The sequence below is a fragment of the Trachinotus anak genome, unplaced genomic scaffold (genome assembly GCF_046630095.1).
Source record: "Trachinotus anak isolate AG129_WGS33_773 ecotype Australia unplaced genomic scaffold, CSIRO_AGI_Tana_v1 ptg000007l, whole genome shotgun sequence".
Classification (NCBI taxonomy): domain Eukaryota; kingdom Metazoa; phylum Chordata; class Actinopteri; order Carangiformes; family Carangidae; genus Trachinotus; species Trachinotus anak.
The window spans coordinates 19,880,216-19,900,469 of NW_027273858.1; the positions used below are offsets into that span (position 1 = coordinate 19,880,216).

General features: G+C 43.2%; 1 protein-coding gene across 4 annotated transcripts in view; it reads left to right on the forward strand.

Annotated features, from left to right (window-relative positions):
- LOC139623227 (inositol polyphosphate-5-phosphatase A) overlaps positions 1 to 20,254 on the forward strand; it is a 140,860-nt gene that overhangs the window by 96,380 nt on the left and 24,226 nt on the right. For all 4 annotated transcript variants that reach the window (XR_011691453.1, XM_071481277.1, XM_071481276.1 and 1 more), the window contains exon 9: positions 4,712 to 4,796. Coding sequence is in view for 3 of the 4 variants with exons in the window: in XM_071481277.1 (XP_071337378.1) it covers positions 4,712 to 4,796 (85 nt within the window). In the remaining variant the exon portion in view is untranslated. The remainder of the gene's footprint in view (positions 1 to 4,711; positions 4,797 to 20,254) is intronic.

Below are 20,254 nucleotides of genomic sequence, written 5' to 3' on the forward strand. Positions count from 1 at the left end.
GAACCCTGTCAGTCTGAGACCATGAGGACGTTGCCAGCTCTGCTCAGCTGGTCATCCAGTCTTTACTACAGCTGGTCTGTCATTACAGACTGTATTTTTTTGTCAGAATTGTCCAATCCAGTCCATATCAGACAAAAGTCCATGCAGTGAAGAGTCAGCAAACACTTCACACTTCTCTGCTGACTATCCTGTAAGTCGGCTGCACTTTTCCTCAAAGATGCCTTCCCGACCTGACTTCTTCGTTAACCTCTGTGTGACCGCTGCAACATCCTTGCACCCCCTCAGCACCACATCTTCCCTGTGTGGTGTCCTCGTTGGGATGGGCGTTACTGAGGAGCAGGGGTGCTAACAGGGGGGACGAGGGGAAGGCTGTCCTGCAGTGTCAAAGGTCCTGTCAGGCGCCACCCCTGGCCTATTCAGAAAGACGTCACCCAGCACATTCTTCACAATGTTAACATTCTCCCAAATTCTCAACATTTACTTACAATGGATGACTGCGCTCAGCCCAGCTATTGTGTGAAAAGTCGAATCTGACCGGCCAACTTATGGTAAGTCATCTTGTCAATATAATCATGACATGGCCCCCAGTTTCACCCTCATAATCCCATATAGACTGTCTATTATGGCTCAGTTTAGCTGTCAATCACAGTGTATAATCTGCAGAGAGTCAGCGAGGGGCAGAGGCTGGTGTGAAGGAGAAAGATTTAAAAGCTGGCAGGAATTATTTAGGTACACATGAGCGTTATCTGTGAGATTTAGATGCAGTCAGTGTCTTTGGTGCAAGAACATTTTCAGAGGGTTTTTGTGGCGTGTTTGTTCACTTCTATGACATGTTGTTTGTCTGTGGGAGAGAAGTAGGATCAACTGAGAGACTGTGCTGTAGTTGCTTTGTGCTGGTGGTTTAAGGAGCCTGGGAGCAGAGTTGGAGACTGTGTTATAAATTAGTGTCTGACCCCTGTCTTTGTGTGGCCCCTAGGAAGGCCTGACGAAGGCCCCAGCCCAAACCTCAGTGAGAACGGCCCTTGTGAAGAGCTTCTTTCAGGGGTGTCACTGCGCGATGAATTGGCCAGGAGAAAGCATGTTTATAGACTGTGTAAAGGAGTGCGTCTTTGTGGGAGAATGTCACTGACACTGTAACAGTTTTCCTGAATGAAGTGTGATGACGAGGCTAATGGAGGCCCCTGCCAGGGGAGGGTCAGTGAGGGGGGCCTCCCAAGCTCAGGGACCCCCCACCCTCAGGCTCCTTTCACGCCCAGTAGCTGTAGGTAATGTTGCAATTCTTCGTTCCCCCACAAAGGCCAAGAAAAAAGTCAACTTTCACACCAGCGGGTCACCATGAGTGCTTTAGGAAATGATCGTGTAAACACAGTGTTACCTTCTGACCTGTGGCTGATATCTTGGAGCAGCAGACAAAACAGCCAGGCTGCGGGTATTAGACATGGCTGTTAGCGGGATAAAGCTACAGGACGTGGAGGAGAAAGACCTCCAGGCTCTGGAGAAACACACACTCACTTACTCCCTGTCTCACTTTTCAACTCCTCTTTTTCTTTTGGGAGACCTCCCCACTCTCTTCTTCCCCCCGTTCATCTTTTAATCCCTTCTCTTTTAGTTTTTAATTGTGTCATTTTTGAGTCATTGTCTGATTGTCTCAGATTACTACAAAGTAAAAATAAAGTTTTCTTTCATTTACTTCTGGCTTTTATTCTGCACTCACAACAGCAGATGTGGTGAATTCTCTATTAACACGAGGAATACGTGAGTTCCCACACCTGTAACAACTGCACTGACGTGTATGTTGAGCCGTTTTACTGCCCTCTGTTCAGGACAACAGGATCAACTGGCCACTAACTCTGTTTAAACAGAGCTGAGTCTCTTAGCACCAGAATGTGAAGTCATTAATGACATCACTCCCAGTTTGAGTGTATCAACAAGCTACTACACACACACACACACACACACACACACACACACACACACACACACACACACACACACACACACACACACACACACACACACAGAGTCTTTATCAGGCTGTAGTAGTTAAATTTAGTATTATGGCTGAAAACCGCAGTGATGTGCAGTGAGTCAGGCTGTAGGGGTTCAGTGTTTGGCTAAAGCATCAGTGTCTCCTCATGATGTTGACTCTTGTGGCTCCTGGATCCAGGGGGACTCTCTGGCTTTGGGACCATCTTTAGCATCTTTAAAAACTAAGTGCTGTAAGTGACCCAATCTGTTAATGTAGGAGACACACTGTCTGATTACTGTGGAGAAGAGGTGCACTCAGGGAAATGAACTAAAGTTTTGTTTACTGTGCTGAAATAATGCTATCCTGTGTGTATGTGATACAGGTTTAGGATATCAGGACCTTCAGGTAAAGTCTGAGGGTCTTCAAGTCTCATCAGCTGCACATGTTCTCCAGTCTCCATAGACATACATGTTTTGGAGTTGATCAAAGCACAGACAGCTTAAGTATCTCATCACCTCTGTTTGGCTCCACCTTGTGAGTCTGTTACTATGAGCTTTTCAAGATGCTGCCACTCCAGCAGCCATTTGCCCTGCCATCGGCTGCCATCAGACTGGACGCCCTCAACTTTAACAATAAGTCATTACATTTAATTAGTCAAAAAATTAGTCATGTTAAGTTGTTTGTTCAAATGACAAAGATTCACTGGTTCAAGATTCTCAAATGTGAGGAATACCGCTTCTCTTTTTCTGTGAACTGAAAATCAACTGGAAGACAAAGAAGAGATCTGAAGAACTCAAATTGCGATTAGCAAAACTGTAACAGGCCTCTTTCATTATTTTGCTGCCCAATTTGCAACTACAATTAGGAAGGATCCATATTATTCAAATAAAATGTGGTATATGTCCATCATTTAGATGGAAGAGTCTTGGAAATTAAAAATGACCTCCATCATAACCATGAAACATTTTGATTGTTATTGTAGAAATGAAATTCTAGCTCATGTTCCCATCTTTATGTTGACCCCTCCTGAAAAGCCTCAGGAATAGAAAGACGATCCTGTTTCTGTTTAATATAATGGGATGTCAAAATGACATACTCTCTATTTAATATAATAGCTGTGTTCTCCGCCTCTTACTCCAGTCACCTTCGCCTCTGTGCTGTTCCCTCTCCCTCCCTCCCAGAGGAGAAGTGGCCGTGCTTTACGACAGCCGGCCAGAGCCGAGACCCACCACTGAGACGGAGCTTCTTCTCTCTTTACAGCCCCATAAATATATTGTTATCTGGGCCTGGGAAGTCCATGCTGAGATTTATCCGCGCGATTAGTGGAGATAGCGAGCCAAGCATCCTGAATCATTAATTACACAAGAGGCTGTGCTACATCCACCTTAATTTCCTATCTGTGCTCTGTAGAAGAGCCATTTTTAAGTAAGTGATGAGGCATAGGAGTTAATTATATGTCACTTAGGTGTGTGTTTTTTTTTTTTTTAAGCACTGGGATGCTGGTGCTGTGGTGAGGTTGTAGAGATTTGGAAGTAGTTCATGACAGAGAGGATGTATACTCTATGAATCCTCTGACAGCATCCTCTCAGGTTTAAAAAGCAATGCATTCAGTGCTTTAAAAACATTTGCAAGACAAGAGACAATGAAAAGTGCTGGATTTAAAGACTCAAACAGGAGTCACTTTAGTCACAGTTCTACGGAGGTAGAGCCTGTAGCACTATGGGCAGATGAAGTCCTTCAAGTCTGTTTCTGACTCCGGGTCTAAACCCACAAGTCCTCAGATAAATCTACAGAGTCAGAGGGTTTGAGCTGCCTCAATCTTCCCTTGATCAGTCCAACTAATTCATTTTACTTTTGCTTTAAAGCAGATTATTAAAGGAAATAATGAAGATTTATTATTTTTTGATGCTGAGAGTTAGCAGTTTGAAATGAAAGCATGTTTACTTGAATCTCTAGCCTGTGTTCAGAAACATATGCAGCAGAAAAGTCCCTAAAGATGAACAGAACATAGTGCAGGGATGATGTGGGTGGTGGGGAAGATTGTCTGAGCTGTTTCAAATTATTCATTTGCTTTTGCATAAATAGTTGCAAACATTAAATAATATCATTAGATTAGTTTAAATACCTTGTTTTCTGAAGGGTGTTATTAAGTTGGGATATCCATTTCTTCTGGTTTTAAGCTCCAGATGTTTTTTTCAAGTTTGCACACTGTTTAAGTACCTATACATATCCTCATCATATATAAACTTGCAAATCCTCATCATAGGCCTCAGGTTTTTCTTGAAAAAGTTGTATTTCAGATTACGTGGTTCTGTCATTCTTCCTCTCTGCTCCATCATTTCATCTATACCATATGTACTGTCCTTTAAATCATGAATACCAGTGTACCATAAGACTGTCAGACCACAAAAAGCTGAACAGAGACTGCATCACCTCAGCTGTGCGAAGGTGAAAACCTCTTTCATCAAAGTGTGCAGACCACTAGGTGGTGCTGTGACCCTCATAAACCAAACGCCCCGAGGTCAAGGGGATCATCAAATGACAGCTTAGAGAGTCCTTGCCAGCTAATGGTGATGTTTGCCAACATGATGTTTTTCAGACTCTTCTGTTATTTACCATGACTGGTAATAATTAGGCTTGAGATGTGTTGTCTGGTGCGTTCAGGCTGCTAGCTCCTGTCACAGAGGTTACAATGACCCTTTAAAAACATTCTCACTGACAAGTGGTTGTGATGTTTTGCAGGATCACGGACCAGCGGTATGAAAAGGTGCCATATTTTGTCTTTGGGGACTTTAACTTCAGGTTGGACTCCAAGCAGGTTATTGAGGTGAGTGTTTTTGTATTACACCTGGTGAATTAGAATGGAAGTCCAATTATATACATTATGTGTGCAATATGGGGAAATGTGTGCACAACTGTATGTTAATATATTATATACATATGCAGTTAAGTACTATCAAACTCATGGTAATATATGTGTATGTGTGCTTATATTTGTGTGCATTAGAGAGAGACTGCGATATAGTAAAAGTGGCTTTAGTAGCCCCCTGTCTCTTCAGAGTTATGACTCATTAAACGCTTCACTGTGGCTGGCCCAGCTGTGTTTGCCAACTGAGCCTCCAAGTGCATTGTTATGTTATGGTGCCATTCACTGCTCTTTCTCTCAGCCTTCCTCTCCTGCACCCTCCCTCCCCCTCTTTCTTCCTTTTTCTCCTCCTCCCCTCCTTCTCTTGGTGCAAATGAGGCCAGTGAGAGCCAAGGTAGCGCAGTTATTCAGCATTCTCCATGACGCGATGGGGGGTTAGTAGGCATAACAAGTCATAAAGGCCCACCACAGATAGCCACAGAGTCCTATGATAACAGAGTGGGAGAGCCACTTGTTGGCCGATCCTCTCCCTCCTCTCCTGCACAATGGCCCTCGAGTCAGTGGTCCTGTTCAAGGTGTGGGCATTGTTCGTTTCAATCAGAGCTCCATTCATGGGAGAAGGGAAGAGGAAAGAAAGCCTTCTGAATGGCAGGGTTTTGCTCAAATGACTTAGGAAGGACTTCACTCTGTGTGGCACTCAAGAACAAACCGTTTGTAGGTTAGTCATCTGGCCACTAGAGGTACAGTCGTGTAAATCATTGTCCCTTCCAGGGGGCACAGCTAAGTGGGATGGTCATCACATGTTTTTACTCAGCAATCTATCAGGGACATGGATTGATTGCCTCAAAGTTTGTGCAGTACATTTAATTTTGGTTCTTTAATTGGGTCACCCACCGATCATGTGAACATGCATTGCTGTGGAGATAATAAATCCAAGTACAGAATCCACAACAGCAGATGTGCAAACACTGAGGCTATTCAGAAGTCAGCTATCGCAATTAAGTACCACCTGGCATACATTTAGGTCACTGCAGTGATTTATAGTAGTGATATGGTGGTTTATATCTTATCAGCATTTCTCTGATTAAAGACACTCTGTTCTACACGTTCAGTTATATAAAATAGTATTTAGCTTCACGTGTTTTTAATGGCTGTTCTCAGTTTAATGCAACATGGCTGCACTAGGATGAAAGGAAAGCATCCAATCAAACAAAGTTAGATGAGATGATATCTGTGCAGCTAATCACGTTTCCTGCTATGTCCGTGTTGCTCTATGGTAGATGAGCTCTCACCCTCTCCGAGTCTCCACCGCTCTCAAACGCTGTTTGAGTGCAGTAAGGGTCATGACCCCTTTTCCAGGGAATGTGTTAGGCTTGCATCGGTGTGTATCCATCTCTGCCCCCTCTCCCCTCCACACAGCTCCTTTCTTATGCACCTTGGCCTCCTATTCAAATCCCCAGCGAATACACACACACATACACACACACACACACACACAAATACACACACAAGCCAATTTGTTAGGCCAAATGACTCTGATTGATTCACTCTGTTTTAAGGGGTGTGGTAGCAATGCAGGGGGGGCTTTAGGTTTCCCCTCAGGAAGTTAGAGCTGTGGGTTATGGCATAAACCATACACACACACACACACACATACACACACACCTAGACATTTTCCCTCCACCTTAATGAGGGCTCTTCAAACATACTGACCATTTAATGGGGACAACAGAAAAGACTGATGATGTCATCTGTGAGAAAGACGCCATTAAAGGGGCAGCGCTGCTTCATATAAACCCGTCCTGCGCAGTGGTCAACCAGTCTGATTTAACAGTGACCTGTGTGTTAGCGGCAGTGAGAGCTGTGATATCACCAATAAACAAATGGGTTGCAACCTTGGTGCAGGATGTAACTCACAGCTGAGAGGCCGTTTTAAGCCCTTTAATGACAATTAATGTCAACAGGACAATTAGTGCACATCCACTGAAGTGCTTAACTGTAGATGGGCTGGTGGTGGATCGATCGTCCATACTTATCCGAAGATTGATTCAGACACACGGAGGCCGGCTCTCATTCTCACTGTCTGAGAGTCTCATTTTTTGCTTTCCGCACTATTCTCTCTCCACGTTCGATCGATAGGAAAGGCCCCAAAAAACCAAGCAGATGAATAGATACTTTTTCTGTGTGAAGTGAAATGATATCAAAATTAAACTACTTTGCTGAAAACCAGGGACAGCCCTCAAACACCCATGAGGATCCCTAGACCCCACCTTGAGAGTCAGTGGCTCAGAAAGTGCTGCAGTACATTTCTCTACAGCTGCACACTACACTACTTCTCTTCTTCTCTGTCTCTGGTCCATTGTGGGTGACTAGACTGTGGACAACCTCTAGCCACTCCCCTGTCACCCATCCTCCCTTGTGGGTGGGTGGATGGGACAAGGGGGTATTTTAGGATGTATCCATGTGTGTACAGAAAAGGAGGTGGGTTTGGAAGGGGGTGGATTTGTTATTTTCACAGGGCAAATTCCAGGTGGCAAATTCCTGGCATGCTTGTGCGGCAGGATCAGTAACCAAAGGCCTGCAGCCGCCCCCCTTTTGCCCAGCCCGGGCAACCCCATTAATTGTGTCCGACAGAGGGAATTGGTTTCAATTGACCCTCATTCAGCGGCCCTTTGACTGGCAGACAAAGGACACAGCCACGTGGAGACTAATGCTAGGGCTGAGCAGCCTGGAGGTGGTCCAGTCCCCACCAACCATCTCTTTCCTCTCCCATGGGTCTGATCATGCTTCGCATCGGTGCTGATAAAACAGGAAACCGCAGAGGAAAGGTTTTGTCTGGTGAATCAGATATTTCACAGTCCACTTGCTGATGTGCTGCCTTCTATTCCTTCTAATCCCTTATCAAGCACTTGTGTTCAAGCCGCGTCCAAGCCAGTAGTGATTAACTGATGTTGTTCTAGACCTGGAGACCTGTTGCATTAAAGTCAGAACTTCACACCAGCACGTGAGACCTGATTCTTGAGTTTTTAAGGAGGGTCCATAGACCTCTGATAGATTGTTGGCATGTCAATGGTGCTGGCTTGGAAGGGATTGTTCTGAATTACACTCCTTTTATTTACAAATCCCATGCATTACATAGGAGACCAGAACATGTGCTCAACCCATGTTTCATACAAGGCTCTATACACATTGCTACTAAAAACAAACAGGATGTCGACATTGCAATTTTGGAGAATCTGGTAATTCAATGAGGACAGTGTGGTGTAATTTCCTTTCTTTATGCAATCAACTTATTAAATGTGACAAATGTGCACTTCACTACTCTAAAATCATCTTTAAAGTTCAGAACATTATGTATAATTAGAAGATAGTCGTCACTGCTAGAGAGGTCGGATTGGGATCCTTTCGCAAATGTTGAGGGAAACTTTCGGGATGAAATCTTGACCACAAAGTTGGGAGGTTGTTATTACTGATCTTCCATTAAAATACCCCCAAAACTCAATGCCTAAATTAATGTAAAGATATTTCAGTTTATCATGGATCTCTCTTTCTCATCTTCTTCCATTCTACCTCAGTCTTGACTTTTCTTTTATGACTAGTCATGTGGGCAGGTACAGGAATCTTGTGTGAACATCAAAATAATTCAAAACGTTACTCTCTCTAATCCAGCTTTGTTTGGGAAACAGTTACACTATCACTGCTCTGAAGTTTCACACTGCAGTATCTGGTCTGTAGCTGATGTAACAGGAATCAGAGGTATAAGAAGTATAAATAAGGGAACAATAGTTACCCTGTAGTGACCCCTAAAAATCTTATTATGGAAACCATGTTCAGCCTTTTAGGCCAAAGAGCTGAGCAGTGCCAGCTCCCTTGTTGGGACCTCCGTCATAAAGCCAGGTCACATAACCCTTATTGACCCATTCACTCCATCAGCAAACGGTTTTGCCTTGTTTCCATGCTGTAGTTAGAAGGTGGTATAGTGATGTGAGAAAGTGTGTGTGCGTCGCTCATCGTGGCCGGTGGCTGTGAATCAGCGGTGTCGATGACAGGCCCAGGGCTCCATGCCTGGACACCCAGTATATTTAAAATCCCTCCTAATTAAACTTAATAGAATGTAAATTTAATATCTGCAGAGATTGTGTGCTGCTGGCCAGCCTGCTCCAATTTAAGGATTGATAGAGGCCAACGGGAAGGTTAATTGCTGACTTGATCTACTGTCCCCGTGACATGGCGTGGGGCTGCTTTAATTGGGCCTGATCTGCTGCTACATGGACAGATTTCATTAGGTTAGCTGGCCTCTCACTGACTGCGCAGTGGTTTGGATCAGCGCCCCCTCTCTGCATCTGCAGGAAGTGCAGAGGGCCGGACCAGGCATCAATCTTCCTTCCTTTGTCCTGTGTCCTTTTCTCTCGCTTGAGCAGCATGAAATTAAAGGTAGGGCCCCAGACTAGCCCCACTCCTAATGAATGCTGTGAAATGCTCTGTAATGACAGGCCAACATGATAGATCATTCATTTTTCACACTGTGGAGTCACTCAATGTGCATGACCATGACAGTGGAGGTAGAAATATCAGCAAGCAGTCCCGGAAATATCTTGTTGTGAATGCCTTCTTTTCTTTACTTATGTTTATTGCTGCTTGTATGGACAGAATATAACACCTCAGGCTCTACATGGATTGCTTCTTTATTCTTATACGTACATGATGGAAGATATATAATTACTTTGACCCAGTCCTAAAAAGTTTTAAAGAATCAAAGAAGTAGCTTTCTGTTAGGGCTGCACAATTAATTTAAATATAATTCAGTTTACAATAGGGGCAAGAGCGATATCCAAATTGCAGGAGCTGCAATTTTTTTGATAAAGGTAAAATGTGTCACAACATTTGTTGTGCATTGTTAGCACCATCAGTGTTGTGGTGCCACAGAGATGCCCCAGCCTACAAATCACATTCTCCAGATATAAGGAAACATGCTTGTTTGATACCAGCCCCAACAAAAATCACATCATCATTTAAAAAAAAAATCCAGTGAAAATGAAATGCAAGAACAATTATTCCAACTAAAATTGTGCCAAAATAATCACTGTTTTTTTTTCCATATCATGCAGCCCCACCTTCTATCTATGAGCTCTATAATTTTCTTTGCTTCATTATTTTTCATTAACAATTTAATAAGTGTAGTATAGAAGAAGAGAAAACATGTTGTCTGGGTATGTCACCTACAGGAACCAATAACAGTTCATCAGATATTTGATGGCCATCGTCCTGGCCACTGAACCTAGTCTGGGGAAATAATTTGCACCAGTAAAGGCTACACAAATTTTCCCTTTATAGTCCAACTTTGACTAGCGTGTGTGTATCTGGCCAGCTATAAATCAAAAGGCGGCCAGTGTAATTAAGTGTACACTACATTAGTCAGGCTAATTAATTTTGGGAGCCATCCATCCATTAATCAGTGGGCCAGCACTGATTGGGCCTCTGTTGTGTGGAACCCCTGACACTAGGGACTGCGACCCTCCTTGGCTGCCCCCAGCTTCCCAGATACACTCATGAATTTACACCCACCGTCACAGATGTGTGTGTATATACACACCCATACATGCAGTAACCCACATGTAGTTAATCAGATTTTGAATAAAGAGGGAAGTTTATTATGTAAAATTTGACTGTTTCATGCCATATTTTTTCAGAGCAGCGCTGTAATAATGGTCTTCTTTAATTTATTCTCAGATATAAAGTATTAGCAGGATTCAGCAGGATTCAGCAGGATTCAGCTTACTGAGAGGATTGTTGGTGATGTTAGGAGGATTGTATTTGACTATTTTATTGCTTCACCGAATTGTATTTACAGATCCTCTACATGGTTTGTTGTAGCCTCCTAAATCAACATACTTTTCTGTGGAAGACACCTATTAACACCTATTATTTGACCCACGCCTGTTTATGGCTTCACAGGTGAAGCCTGTGATGGAGGTGTTTCTTTACAATACAATAAAAGCATATTATCTGACTAGGAGAGACCAATCTATCACAATGAGGACCCATTATATCACAGATAACCCATCTGGATATAGAGGGAGACTATTCCCTCTAGACAACAGCGTCTGTTCTCTCTCTCGTCTCTCTGTTTGCTTTCAATGCTAATGAATACAGCACTGAAGACACAGAGGAAAAAAGAGTTCAGCTATGAGGGCGTAACTTGAGCGATGCAGCTTTGATGGGAGCGCTGTCCATATAATTAAAACGCTGGCAAATGAAGAACAAGCAATGGCTTCTGTTGGTCCTGCTCATTAACAACAGGCCGTTTGAGCCCGGCGCCAGCCATGCTATTGCCACTGTGTACTTGGAGGGGGGGGGGTGACTGGCAGCTGGGAACACCATGCCAACAGTGGGATGGCGTGACAAACCAAGCCGAGGATGAGCGCAGAGCCTGGCACTAACAGGGCCTGGGAGGGCACGTTGCCTTGTAGGCCCCAGGGGTTGGCCCCGGTCAGGGATGTAGCCTGAGTTACTCCTCAATCCTTCACCACTGCTGTCTCCTCCAGCTGGAACCAAAGCTGAGATGTCTCTTTTTACTCTAGACTGCTGCACTGCTGCTGCACTGTCACCCCTTCCCAGGAATAGTTTTACATCTGTTAATAAAAGTTTGAAACTAGAGGAAATAACATTATGATGCATTTGTATCAGGCTTTTTTTTTTGTTTTTTTTTTTTTAGTTTTTTGTTTTTTTGGTATAAGGGAGTTCTGCTGAAAGCCAAAACTGTAATTTACACAGTACTTCTGTTAAAATATAGAAGTACTTACAAACAACTTAGTAGCTCAAAATGCTCCTAAAAACATCCACTCACACATTCTCAGTCACTTATCTTCTCTTTTACTTTGTCCTGTTTCAGTAAGTCATTTCCTCTTTTTCCAAAAATAGATTTTAGCATTTTTCAGCATATTTAATCAGATCACAGCCACAACTAATGATTATTTTCATTATCAGTTAATCTGCTGATTATTTTCTGGATTCACTGATTCATCTTTTCATCTGTAAATTGCCACAATCCTAATTTCACAAATCCCAGGGTGGCATCATTAAATTGCTTATTTTGTCCCACCAACAGTCTCAAACTGAAATTATTGAGTTTTTACTTAAGAGGACTTGAAAGATTAATCATAAAATGTTTGTAAAGCAGATTATGTGCAGTATATCAAAGACAAACATATGGACACCAAACCAGTAAAAGCATGTTGTAAAATGATGCATCCTTAAATGGCACTGAGCCGTACAGCTTATTTAAAATAATAAAATTGTGAAATAATTGTGTTTCATGTATTAGTAACCAAGACAAGATTATCCATAATAATTATTCCAAATCTAATCAGTGAATAATCCCATCAGTCTGTGAATTCAAGTAGACTTAATACTGAATCTATGTCCTTTTTATTTAATCCACCACTTTTTCTAAACAATGTAATCTCTCTATAAATCATGAAAAATCAACTTTGCCTCCCAGCTCAGTCTTTCTTTATCTCTGGCTTTATTGATGGTTTGTCTTGTCCTCTGTTAGTCGGAATTGACCCCTGCCTTTGAAATCACAAAGCAGGAACAGCGGCAGCTAACAGTGATGCTATTATTTAGTCCAGATGAAATGTGGCATAAACTGTGAAGGATAGGCATCTCTTTGTGCCTGGCACATAGTGTCCAACTTGTATGATGTCAGTCTATTTTTGACTAATGCAGTCCTCAGCCTTTGTAAAGCACAGCACAATAATTGTTTTTTCTCTCTATCTGAAGGATAGAGTGGTTGCCAAGATAACACATGTTGTCTCTAGGGGTTGTGCACAAACGCGCGCGCACACACACACACACACACACACACACACACACCGTCCTCGTAGCCATTTCCATCATTATATTCATTATAGTTTGTTCTAATGCATATGCAAAGCAGCAGCCTGTATAAGAATGGCTGCACATGGCTGAATTCACTCCCCACTCAACAAGTCAGTCACAGTTCTCATTCAAATCAGGCCATAGCTTTAACTCATGGTGTGTGTTCGCCCTGATCATCCCTTTGCAAAATTAAAAAGGAAGAGTGATGATGTTGTTCAGGAAGCCAGAGGTGTTAGCAATATTTAAACAACTTGGCCCACAGCTTTCCCAGCGTGAATCTTTACTGTCAGCAGCAGAGTGATGTTGCTACAGAATGGCTCATTGTAACACAGCTGTAAACCCAGTGTTGGCACCATGGGCTTTTAAACAACTCTGCAACCTGACATTAAAAGTCACTGGCCCCATTCACACACAAATATCCCATCATATTTAAGAGGGCCCATTAAGGGCCAGAGAATTCATGAGCCTTTCTCTCAGCCCCCCTTGTGTGATTTATCTGTGACGGCCATATTGCCGGGCTCTTTCAGAAGGAGTGGCTCCACTTTTTGTCTTAGAGGAGGCCCGAAACAATGCATTTCAGGCCCATTTCTCCTACAGGGCCTCCTCTTTCAGGGTGCAGAGAGAGCCGGGGCTGGCCTAACATCTGTTTGTGTCCAGAGCCAGGCGGGACCGGAGCACAGCGTGCCTCGGTGGCCCCCTTCTCCTCTCCCTGGGGGTCTTTGTTCCCGATTTCATGCTATCAGAGCGGCAGCATGTTTTCCTGCGCAGAGCTGTCAGGGGCATAAAAGGCCCTGAGTGGGGTCACATCAAGAGGGATGGGCATGAAAAATTGGTAAAATGTATCACAAAGCCCACCCACTAGATGGTTGCCTAGCGCCCTGTGGCGGGGTGTCAAGACCCCTCCTCCCCCCTCTGTACCTTCCTCTTTCCTCTTTCCTTGGCTGAATTACACCTCTCTCTCTCACCCTGGCGGACAAGCGCATCATCTAGATGAAATGGTGCAAACAAATTAAAGGGTGGTGCTCCAAATGAATCAGTGTTCTTTGTGTGTGAGGAGGGTTTTGTGCTTCTCCTCCAGTGCACTCTGGAGGGAGGAGAGCTGGTCACCTGCCTGAAAAAGCATCCACTGGTAGCTAAACTGTTGCTACAGAGAATTAAAAAAAACTCACTTTTCTATTAAAAAAAAACAAAAAAACCTGTGTTTATGTTGAATTTTTGTCTAATGAAGTTGACAGTTTCTAACATGTGAAAGAATGTAGTACATATTAACCAAGCTCCTGCCCTCTTGAAAGGGTGCAGAATTAGACTTTCATTAATTGTTTGGTCCTGATCTTTATCGAATCCCAGTGTAATGAACTCAAAAGACTGCATTCCTATTGGACCGTCACTAATCACCAGTCACTGATTGGGTCTTCGATACTCTGTAATTGACTCAGCAACGACAAATTACCTCACTGTCTGTTTCCTTTAATTGATTCCCAGCTAGAGGCGCGATGGAAAAGGTGAATTAAATGAGAGTGCAATGATTCCGGGTGCTCGTTTTAAGTGTTTATACTCTATCAATAGCACTACTTTTGGCAATCTTTAAATGTGCTACAATTATTGCTTCACGGTTGGATGTGAATTTGTTTCCTCATTAGCCGGATAAATGTTCTTGTCTAGTCTGAAGCGTTAAAAAAGAAAGCATGAATGGCTGCAGCACTGCTGGCTACTCCTCCAGATCACAAAGCTCCCCTTTCATAACATAACAACTGCAGCTAACAACATTCAAATGAATGCCACATTAAGATGGCTATTGAGCTATTTAAGCATGCATTGCCTTATTGAGAGGTTAAGAGAAGCCGGTACGTTAAACAGTCTTCCAGACATCTGCTGCGGTTGGTTTCAAAGTGCTGACTAAAAGTGGTAGGGGAGGTTTCTCAGATTAAATCTCTCATTAGGTTTTCTTTGTACAGGTGGCAGTAATGTGTCAAGAGCCCAGGCTGAGACAATGCCCTCCTCTTACTGGGACTAATATGCCTCAGGAGAACCCACCCTCCTTTTACTGCCACTACTTTACACAGAGACACAGTCACAATGAAGCATCTGGTGGCCTTTTCCTGTGTAGTAGGCTTTTCCATGGCCATTGTGAGTACAAGTGTGCATGTGTGAGGGAGAGAGAGACGGAGAGGAGGCTTAGTTCATTTCTGTGGCTCAGCTTGTTCTTGTTTAAGTCACTGTGCGTTTCTCTTAGTACGATTCTTTACCTAAAATGTTTGGAGATCATTTCTGAAGAGTCGCTCCCAGCTGAGGCTCTGAGTTTGGGTGGGTGGGCAAGTGTGTGCTCATGCATCTGTGTGTGTGTGTGTAACCCCCCCAGTAGTGGGAGGTCACCAGGGTCAAAGTGATGAATTTTTATAGGCCTGTTCCCTGTGTTTCAGCCCTGTCCCTTTCTCTGCGCGCTGCACTGCCTCTCAAAGACAACCATGCAGGGCAATTTGTCCTGCGGGGCCCTGCAGAATGGGCCAGCAGAGAAGTTAAATACCAAGGGGGAACACACACACACACACACACACACACACACACACTCACACAAAACATACACATACATTCAGTTTCTCTCACTCACACACACACACACACACCCATCCGTCCTGTTGTCCTGAATGATTTGTGGCCTGTCCATTATCCATTCCGAGGGGACAAATGCTTTTGGCCACTTTCTGAAGGTAAAGCCAGAATGGCAGCCCTCAATGCGGGCCATTGTTTTTAGAGAAGTTTCCCAGATGTTATAATGCACGAGATAAATAGGGCACATTATCACTACCTCACACACCCTCTTACCTCTTCCAGCTAGTTGGTGGTGAGGGCGTGGCAGGTTAGGAGACCTCCTACGATGCACACACTGCCAACAAGCCTCACTGTCAGCTCTCACGCAGCTCAACGAGTTCATGGGAAGGGGTGAGAGTTTGTATGTGTGTTACTCGCTGTTGGGGGTGACACAGGCCAGGTTTACTAGGGTCAAGCACTGACCAGTGGGTCACACAGAGGCTAACTTTGCGGGTGATAATGTGTCCGCTCTCACCTCTCCACCATCTTGATTCCCCAGCCTGCTGTGTGTGTGTCAGTGATGAATCCACCGTGTTTGGAAGCATTAAATTAGTCGGCCACTGGGAGAGAGGAGTGGATAACTCTGGCTTGTGTCCAGTCAGATCGGGTGGGGAGGGTCACAGCTGATTTACTGGCCCTCCTGTGTAATAGCTGGCAGGATAGCAGGAGGCCGAATTTGTTGTTGCCTGCTTTGGATGCCCCCTTCTACCCAGCTCGGGCAGATGTCGCAATCATGTATGCGGGATGGGCGTGATGAACGGTGGCGAGCGGAGGAAAAGTGATCGGAGCACTGAGCAATTCATGCTGGACCTGCCAGCTCTGCTGGCACACCTTAACTCAGCTGGCAGACCCGCTTTGCGTGGCAACGAGAGAATAATGGCGCATTCTGACAATGCCGCTGGCCCCGCTGACACAAAGGGGAGCCCCTGTCCCCTGCCTCTGCTAATGAAGAATGAATACTTAGCTTATTGTCTACTCATCCTCTGTGTCCCTCTGCACACAGTCTTATTCTCTCTCTACATAATTGAAGTTTAATCACTGTGTTCTAAATGCACTCCATGGATTATTATATTGGTGCAATGACTGTTTAGTGGATAGAGTGAATCATTGTGTGAGTGGGGTGGGGGCGGGAGGAATAAATATATAAACTCCAGAGCAGTTAGGATGAATTGTGTGTTGGCTGGTATCCTGTCATGTCACAAACTTCTGCTACTGGTTCCTACTTAGTGAATCTGTGATTCTGATTGGATTAAAAAAATACAAAATCAGATGACATCTACTAACCAGAGAACCGTGTCTTCACATATAATCTGGTACAGACAAATATATATAGTTGGCCAAGTAGAGGTCTTTAGACAGGAAGTTAAACTGGATCCCAAATATGGATCATGGTTCAAAAGGTTTGAGTTTTTTTGATCCAGTGTCCAAGAGCACCAACCAGTCACTGTAATCACACCTATAATTTACTTAGGTATACAAATATATATTTAAAGGCTGTGTATCTAAATCTTGATCTGTCTCATAGCTCTGTGCCACACAGTGGTGGAAGAAGTATTCGGAAGTATCAATATAAGAATGTAAAAATACTGCATTATGAGTAAAAGTCCTGCATGAAGTAAAAGTACATAAGTATTTGCAACAAAATATAGTCAAAGTGCTGCTGTGACTGTTATTTACTATTATATATGACATGATTAAATGATGAATAGTGAAGCATCAGTGTGTAAGCAGCATGTTACTGTTGTAACTGCTGGAGGTGGTACAGTTTTATATACAGGGACAATAGATAAATCTGAGGGGTGGTCAGATGATTAATGCTCTGATTCACAAATCTGGTTTGGGTTTTTGCACTTTTTCTCTAATCTTTGATTACTGGTGAGATATTGGATCATTTGAATATTGATTGAAATGAAACCATGAAAGAAATTTAGAGGGAAACATCACTCTTTGGTGGAGCTGTCAACAACTCAGACATCTGAAATGTGGCCCTGGCTACACACTGGTTTTTGTGAGACATCTGAGTTCAAAAAGGTTGTGAAAACGCTGGGTTAATGTGATGTGTTTTAAAAACTTGTTATATTATCTATCTGTAAAATCTTCTTACAGAGATGCCTCAACCTACAAATCATATTCTCCAGATTTAAGAGAACATGCTTGTTTGGTACAAGCCCCAACAAAAATCACAAAATCACTTAACTGGAATCGTGACTCATACTGTAATCACACTATCTGCCAAAGTAATCACAATATGATTTTTTTTTTTTTTGTTTGTCGTTCAGCCCTTAAAGCTAAATAAAAACTAATAATTAAAACTGTCAGATAAATGGAGTGGAGTACAAATGTTTTCCTGGAGTGGAAGTACAAAGTAGCATAAAATGAAAATACTCAAGTAATGTACAGGTCCCTCAAAATTGTACTTAATTACAGTACTTGAGCAAATTAACTCAGTGACTTTCCACAACTGGTGCCACTGGCTCCATTATTGTCAAAAAAACGATTTAGGAGTGAGCCACAACACCTTCATTCTCATGATCACATACATTGTATTATTTTGACTCAATCACACATACTCTGTCCTGCAACCATCATTACTCACTAATGTGCCGAACATGTAATAATCCTCACCTGACAATAGTTCCTAACAAATACATAATTTATTCCTGTTTAGGTCAAATTTGCCGAGAAGAAAAGTGCCCAGCTGTTTTATGAAAATGTACCTTTTTAGAAATTTTAAGTATTTATTTGTGACCAGTTTTTAAAGGTTTTAAAGTGGAAACTAATGGGCATGAGGTTGAGGACATTATTTTCTTTCCATAGGACAATAATAATGCTTCTTTTTATCTATTAACCAGCTTTACCCTGGGTTAAGAATGAAGCCAGTAATAACCAGAGAAGGTTTTGTTGTTTTTAACAAATTGAATATTTATTTTTTGTAAAACTTTTACTCTGGAATTTAAATTTAACATTATTTTTTGTGGATTTCTTCTCTAACTGTTGACTTGTGAAACTCCTGTGTTTGATATGCATTGTCAGGAATGCCACGTTGCTGTGTGTGGGTGTCTTAGTGTTTAAGTTGGGCACAGTGGATCTCCTCCATCTGTTGACTGGACCAGAGACAGAAGGCCTGAATGTGTGTGTGTCTTTGCTCTTTGAAGTGGGACAGACTGCTTTAACCTCTCTTCTAAGGAGAGCAGCTGGAATAGAGAGCTCCTTTAAACAGCCGCTTCCTCCTTCGACAGTCACGAGATTATCCTCCATTGATGCACAAAGCCAGCGCCTTCCTCGGCAACCTCTCATCCCAGCCCCCCGGCCTCTGGCCCTTTGCAAACACCCGGTGTTGACCTCTGACCCATAATGCAGAGATGTATTGCCAAGTCAGTTTGCAGGATCAGTCTTCTCTTCCCCAAAGGAGTGAAGACATCCCTACTGTCTCCTGAACCGTAGCTGCTTTTCCTGACAGCTGCTGGTTAATATTTTCCCGTTGCTTGCCTTCCCCGCTCCCTTTCTCAGACTAATTGGCATGTATCAAATAAGGAGCCAATTGCAGTCAAATGAATTACGGTAATATCATTTAGGGTGGTCACTGAGAGCGTGCCTACTTGTAATGTGCTTAGGAGGCAGGAACTTTGAAGGGAGAGATCTGTTCAGAGATTCTACACAAGCACCTGGGCTCTGCTGGCAGAAGAAGGAGACATCACTACACTGATATAGCTTTAAGTGACAGCATGAGGTTCTCATTTTCCCCATCTAAGTGTTTGGTGGACAGAGCGTATGACGGAGATGCTGGGATGAGCAAGGGCTGAGGCAATATGTGTTTGAGAGGAGGATGTTTTTCAAAGAGGACGACAGTAGGAGAGCTGTGATCAATGAGCCACCACCAACTGCGCTGACACACTGATTGATCAGTCAGTGAACTTATGAATGGATCAATCAGTCACATGTCAGCATCTGGCAGTATGCAAAGGGTCCGGTCCAGGATACCTTAAAGACTGGCCGCACTAGTGGTGCTGTGCAAATCTGCAGATGAAAGCATTAGTTTCCTTAAAGCGAAAACGGTTAAATTTAGTGTTCAGTTCAAGAAAAGGCAGCATTAACTAAACGTCTTTTCTTTTTTTACTTAACCTTATTTGCAGTGCCACTATTGACACAAGGTTTAGGCTCACACACATAGAAAACGTCAGTCCACTCTTTTCTAAGAAGACAGCGTATATCGTCTTCTCTCTGCTCACATCCATATGTATTTGCATGTGCTTCTTCATGAAGGTGAACCGCTGCCAAATGGCAACATATTCATGTTTAGTGATGGCCTCTCTTACTGGATTATCACAATCATTTGAACATGAATGGAAGGGCTATTTCTGTGTGAAATATTGATGCTTATTGTGCCAGTGAGCAATGTGAGTCTGGCGTCACTAGTAGCAGTAAGGTGGTTAGGGATTTCTGCTCCACTGATTTTTGGATTTGCAAAGCAAACGACAGAAGGGAGCTCGCTTGGAAGAATTACAAGGTCCTGATGCTCGGAGAATCCAGAGAAACATTAAGGTCCATTTGAGAAACATATTTTTTTAAATGTCAAACATGCAACCTTTGCTGGACCTTCTGGAAACCTCCTGCTATCTGAAATTAACAAAAAAAATATGGTGCATTTGGTGCCAATCAGAGATGTCGAAAAATGACTTTCTGTGGTTGTCTTTGCTAGCTGTGGCTACAATGACTTTTTGACAGGGAAAGTATCTCTTGCCCTTCTCACTAGCTCCTTCTTTGGCCTATTCATTGCGCAAAGCTGCTTAAGCGCACTTAAGCGCATTAGCATTTGGCTGCCAGGGGACCATATTGACCCTGCATTTGGATGGCCTAAATGAGTGAAAGATGGAGCGATTTGTTAGGGCTTTAGAAAGTTGCTTTTGGGGAGGGGGGTGAGCATGAAGGAATGGGGTTGAGGCGGTGAG